The sequence below is a fragment of the Quercus lobata genome, chromosome 10 (assembly GCF_001633185.2).
Source record: "Quercus lobata isolate SW786 chromosome 10, ValleyOak3.0 Primary Assembly, whole genome shotgun sequence".
Taxonomy (NCBI): Eukaryota; Viridiplantae; Streptophyta; class Magnoliopsida; order Fagales; family Fagaceae; genus Quercus; species Quercus lobata.
Window position 1 is genome coordinate 2490379 of NC_044913.1, and position 6284 is coordinate 2496662.

The 6284-nt window shown below is 33.8% G+C and overlaps 1 protein-coding gene across 2 annotated transcripts; it reads left to right on the plus strand.

Annotated features, from left to right (window-relative positions):
* Positions 1-1646: 1646 nt before the first annotated feature.
* Positions 1647-5773, plus strand: LOC115962524 (squamosa promoter-binding-like protein 13A). 2 transcript variants are annotated; one of them, XM_031081375.1, is made up of 5 exons: positions 1647-1933; positions 2045-2101; positions 2578-3093; positions 4156-4289; positions 4909-5773. In XM_031081375.1, exons 3-5 carry the CDS (start codon positions 2678-2680, stop codon positions 5526-5528), a joined length of 1170 nt encoding a protein of 389 aa, XP_030937235.1. In that variant the 5' UTR covers positions 1647-1933; positions 2045-2101; positions 2578-2677; the 3' UTR covers positions 5529-5773. The 2 variants fall into 2 exon arrangements, with proteins under 2 accessions (XP_030937235.1, XP_030937234.1); XM_031081374.1 differs by lacking the exons at positions 1647-1933; positions 2045-2101 and adding an exon at positions 2140-2269.
* Positions 5774-6284: the final 511 nt, after the last annotated feature.

Here is a 6284-nt window from a genome sequence, read left to right on the forward strand (position 1 = left end):
AAGAAAACTGCATATGGTTTTGTTTTTTTGGGCATATAAAAGTACAATAATTTTATGAATATTGAATCATGTTGTACCTGTGGAAATTAAATTTGATGTGTATAGAAATCATTACTATGTGTTCAAAGTCAATTTGATGATAATTGATTAAAAAAAAACTGTTGGAAACTGTTGATTAAATATGATTAGTATAGAAGTCATTGCTGTTTTAAATTTCGAATTTGATATAAAAAAAAAAAAAAAATTGTGTTAGTTGTAGCAAAAACGTGCCCAATGTTTTTTTTTTTTTTTTGATAAGAAAAACGTGCCCTATGTTATCAAAATAGAATCAATTCAGTATCACCAATTTGTCATCTCTAATTAATTTTTAAACTAGTACAGTATATAATAAGATTAATTTTGGCAAAACATAAATGGACAATAGAGAATCTTATTATTATTATTATAATATATATATATGATCATTAATTAGTTCTGGCAAAAAAAAAATGAAAATCAAAAAATTTTATTTCAATTATATAAATAGATACAAATAAGGAATTGTAATTTGCAAGATTCTCACATATGTTTTTTTTTTTATTTTTTATTTTTTTATTATTTTTTTTTATGTTTGGGGGGGGGGGGGGGGTTAATTTATATTCACAAATCTACTTTTGCTATTGCTTTATGCTTAATGCGTTGCTTCTCTTCTATATCTATATATAAAAAAGGGTTGCTTCTCTTTATCAACCGGTGCTTTTCATCTCAATATGCGCAAAATTAAGGTCAGGTTCAACTTTTAGGCAGATGCAGCTTAACAAAGAATGTAGTACTAAAAAATTTATTTATGAATTATTCTTCTAAAATTGTTCTCACTTCTCACATATTTGTTGATGTACACTCTACACATACAATGTATACAATTTTGCATGAGATGTTCATTTTTTTTATTAGTGTCCATATTTAAAATGCAAATAAGTAATGTATACGAACGATATATAACAAGGAGTGTGAGAATCAACCCTTTTTTAGTATCATTCTAATTTTATCCGACGTGTTAAGTGTATTTTCTTTTTAAATAGCTTATGATAATGGATGTCTTGAATGAATCCCTAATGGCATCTTGTAATCCGTCCCAAGCAGCTATCAGTAGGCACCAACAAGATCGACAACAAAATAATCAACGTAGATTATGGGTCCCCTGCAGAATTAGATAAAATTTACCGACACATAAAATTTGACAACAAAATATGATACTTATTAATATAACAGACTATTAGTAGTAGTTTAAAAAGTAATGTCAACGATGAGTCGATATAAAAACCAATACAAACTTACCACATCAGAAAACGGCAAAAATATTGTCAAATTTTTTTTGTGTCCGCAGCATTGCTCACAAAAATAATCATTAGAGTGGGAAGATAGTCCATCAAAAGTGTAAGGCAACTAAAATTAGATTCCAATTCCAATTCCCTTTGAGCTTCAAGATGGGGTTTCAAAATTTGAAGTGTAGCTTTCCCACTCTCTCCCATAGGAGCGTGCACTATGGTTCCCAAAACCCACGTAGTAAAAGAAACCCAAAAAGAAAGACATGCCATGAAATGAGAAACACAATGCCACATGCTTTGTCTTAAGCACCCATCCTTGTACTTCCTTTATTTTTTTCTTTGGCTTACAAAAGTTGAAAGCAACAACAGCCTGTCCTCCTTCCTTTCTTCAAGACCTACCTACAATACATTCAAACAAACAAAACCCTAAATGGAAAAGGAAAAAAAATATTAAAAAAAAACTAGAGCTTGCTTAGGAAAAAACCCAACAAATCTAGCTATAGACTTATAGCTTCTCACACTTCCACTATTATCTTTTCTCTCTCAATATTTCTCTACCCATTTCAATACATTATCCATTCTCTCTTTCTATGCACAAAAAACCTTCAATTGCATTGTGCTAACAGGTACAGTACTGAATGATTCTCTTTTACAAGTTCTTTTCTTTTTGTATTAACCAAAAAAAAAAAAAAAAACCGACTTTGCTACTTTAAAGTTTGTAATGCAATCCTTGTCAGGGAATGAGTGGCTGGAAATAGCAAACAGTCTTCATTTTGCTGTAATTGACTGTAACTGTAAGTACTCTCTCTCTCACCTCTTTCCTCTTGCTGTTTCTTTATTTGTTATATTACTTCTTTATTTCTGGTTGGTACTTTTCATTTTTAGCTTCCAAAGTCCTTGGAACTCTCTCTGCTGCTCTCTACTTCTATTCTTAGCAGTCATTTTTTTAATTAAAAAAAAATGTAACTTTCTGCTATGTTTTCTTATATTATTACTATTTTTTTGGCTTTTATTTTAACAAAAACAAAAATTTTGTGATGCATTTTAAGGATTCCTATTGTTTCACTTCTAGCTTTCCTTTTACTTTCTACTGTTGGTTTCTTTGAAATTTTACAATTTGAAGGTACCCAATAAAAGATTTATGTAAATTAATGGTTTTTTTATTATAAATTTTTAATTTCTAACACAGTACTTATTCTCTAAAGACTCTAATTTTTGACTTGTTGCTCTTGTTTTGCTTGATGCTGTCATGAAATTATTTCTCTTTAAGGGTGCCTCAAATTCATAGTGAAAAAGAGAAGCTTAAAAGGGTTGTGTGGGTGAATAGAGGTGTTTGGAGAAGTAGAAGAAATCTAGAAGTGACAGTTTGTATGGACTGGAACTTGAAAGCACCTTCTTGGGATTTGTCAGAATTGGAACAAGGAGCATTTCCTAACATAGAAACAGTTAGTGGGTCAAGTAGTTTTGGAGATCATAGAGCCCAAAGGGGGGATTTTTCAGTTGATTTGAAGCTTGGTCAGGTGGGAAGTTCAGGCAATGAGTCAGTGAATAAATGGAAGGAGCCTGGAGTCTCAAAAATGGCATCACCACCTTCAGGGTCATCGAAGAGAGCAAGAGCAGCCAATAATGGAACTCAGCCAGTGTCATGCCTAGTTGATGGATGCACTTCAGATCTTAGTATTTGCAGGGATTACCATAGGCGCCACAAGGTGTGTGAGCTCCATTCAAAGACTCCACAAGTAAGCATCTGTGGTCAGAAGCAAAGATTTTGCCAGCAGTGTAGCAGGTATTAGTTGATTGATGGTATTAGTGCTTTCCTAGTGAAAGTCACATCAACTCTGCTGTTGATTACTTAAATTTGTTTTTAGGAGTGTGTGTTCTGTAGTCCTTTTGCTAATATAACTGTAATACACTATTTCCTAATTGTATAGTCAATAAAAGTGTGTGGACTAATTTCAATAAAATTTGTTTTTAGTGTTCTCTGTCCATGAGTATCTCTGGTCTTGCTTTGTTTTAGAGGTGTAAAATTAAGCAGCCAGATTCTGATAGGAGTATACTTTCTGTGTATAGATATAATAGCTTGATAAGGACTAGCTTTAGTATACAGAGAACTTAAGTTTAAGGAAAACATGTGATATCATATGAAAGACTGAAACTATTGACAAGCTATATTTTTCGTCTAAATGTCTAGGAGCAGTCTCCCATGTCCGGTCTTTGTGTGATATTGAAGTCTGTATTTTTTTTTCCTTGACCCTCTTTGACCATGCATTACTTTGGATGGTTCATCTAACTAATCTCATCCCTCTAATAGAAATTTTGTTTAGTTTTATATGCTCAAAAGTAGTGTTTTTTTTTCTTCATAAAATCCTTGCTGATGACTAGCTCAGATTGTTCTTCTTATGTAAGTAAAATAGGGAGGTGAAAGAGAATACGATTTTAGATGGGATAGAATTGCATAAAAGAATACAAGTCACCAACCTTAATTAGTTGATGAAGATCCATAGCTCAGATTCTTTTTCACATTGTTCTTCTCATGTAAGTTAAATTGGGAGGTGAAAGAGAACACAATTTTAGATTTGATAGAATGGAATGGTATAAAAGAATACACGTGATTGACCTCAATTAGGTGATGAGGATCCATAGTCGACCCTAACTTAATTAGGACAAAGGCTCAGTTGAGTTAAGTATTTTTCTTCTCATGTGCATATGAAGGACTTCAATTTTAGATTTAATTGATATCTCTATAATTTATTGTTTCTTAATTTCATGTGCAAAGAATCCCCTTATCTTCTACACCATTACCCCTTGCAATCCTAGTTTCTAAATAATTCCATCACTCTTTTTGTAGGTTCCATTCACTGGAGGAATTTGATGAAGGGAAGAGAAGCTGCAGGAAACGTCTTGATGGACACAACAGAAGGCGAAGAAAGCCTCAGCCAGAACCCCTGTCTCAATCTGGGAACTTTTTGTCTAATTACCAAGGTTAGCTTTGATGATGGCTGATTGAACTCATTGTCAGCTGTGAATTGGCATGTGCACTGCGCACACACAAACACAAAGCTTTTAGGATGTAATTTTCACTAAAAGACTAAAACTCTTTATGCTGAATATCCACTCAGCTAAGTGCTTCAATGCCAGCTATGATTGATGGTGAGATTTCATGACTCTAGTGGCCACTAGAGTCATTTCTAGAGGTCAGTTCAATGTGTGTCATTCTTTGGCTTTTCGTACTAGACAAAAATTGTGATAACCAAAATGTTTTTCAATCTCTACAGTGGCTCTTTTCAAATGGAAATCATTTTAACTGCAGATTTTTTCTTGAGGTCATTGAGTCCAACACGAATTAGAAACTTGCGTGCATGTTTAGCATATAACTTTTAATATGTTTACAGTTAGTTACTTCTTCAAAGCTGCTTTAATATCAGTTTACAAATCCAGGTAGCTCTAATCCCAAAACTGATTCTGACTTATTAGAAGCATCCATTTGGATGAAATAGTATTTTTGGAAAAAGCACCAAAAGACCGTAGATACTCCTAATTCTATCAGATCAATAACTGACTTAAAAATTTTAGGACTAAAGCTTGGTTTTTGTTGTTTCAGGTCCCCAATTCATACAATTCTCCGGTACACATGTATATCCCTCCACCACTGTGATGAGCCCTGCCTGGACTGGAGTTCTCAATACTGCAGCAGATGCTAGGCTTCCTAACCAGCAGCAACAATTACAGTTACTTGATAAACAGAAACCATATATTGGATCATCCCCTAGCACTAGCAGCTATATAGGAGGAGGGAAGCAACTCTCATTCTTGCAAAATGGCAGCACCACGCTCAACAATCAATTATCTCTTGAGGCTCCTGTCTGCCAGCCGCTTCTGAGGACCATTGCTTCAGAAGGTGATAGGGCTAGGAGCAAAATGTATTGTGACAGGTTAACAGCTCGAGTCCATGACTCGGATTGTGCTCTCTCTCTTCTGTCATCGCCTCAGTCACAATCATCCGGGCTCAATTTGAGCCATGTAATGCATCCTAACTCAGCCTCCCTAGTGCAGCCTTTAGGCCCAAGCCTACATGGTGACAGTACTTTAGAGCCAATGGATTCAGTTCTGGTTTCAAATGGCAGTGGTAATAATGTACATTGCCAGGGAATGTTTCTCATGGGGTCTGATGGATCACAGGGAAATCAAACCCCTCAAAATCTTCCCTTTCATTGGGAGTAAATTAAGGTATTACTTTCTTTTACTTTTGTTGCATAATGAATCCGGATTTCCTTGTTGATGATCTTAACTATTTTTTTTTTTTTTTCATTTTTTTCCTAAAGTTGAGATGGTTGGTTATTGAATTTCTTTCATTTATGAACATAATCACACTACCCTTATGTTTCTCAGAGTAACTGTAATGGATTCTGCATTGGGATGTTGTGATGATTTTAAGTAATACTAAAGTTTCCATATTTTTAAATTTCTATGGTTAGTCTTTTATGACAGCAACATACTTGGTGAATGCCTCTTACTTTGTTGGTTTTATACTTCAATAGTTCCCTAATGCACATGGAATTTTAGCGTGCAAAATTTTGTTGACTTCTTCAATTCTGTAATTTCTTTACCTGCTAATAATTTTTTTTTAAAGGAGAGAGAGATGTAAAAACTATATTAATGCTGTATCTGAACCACCCTTTAGGTACAACAGCTTGGAGCTTTATGATGTGCTATTCTTTTGTGGTGTGAAATTTCTGTTCTATAATGCACTTTTGACTCAACATTTTCCTAGCTCTAAATAATGGCATATACCATTATCACATTCATATGTTAGTCCTTTTATGCTTTCTTGAAGTGCTATCTGATTCTCACTCTTCATGTGAATTTCCTAATGATACTTAGCAACTATCCAAATAATAAAATGTACAAATACTAAGACACTAAATTGTATGTCCAATTGTTCAAGTACCTTTTCAGCTTGACTAATAAAGCTGTTGT

Bases quoted from the DNA above. Each gene is read 5' to 3' on its own strand.
- LOC115962524 (XM_031081374.1), top strand. The intron at 3,094-4,155 runs GTATTAGTTGAT...CTCTTTTTGTAG, and splicing joins TTTTGCCAGCAGTGTAGCAG to GTTCCATTCACTGGAGGAAT. The intron at 4,290-4,908 runs GTTAGCTTTGAT...TTGTTGTTTCAG, and splicing joins CTTTTTGTCTAATTACCAAG to GTCCCCAATTCATACAATTC.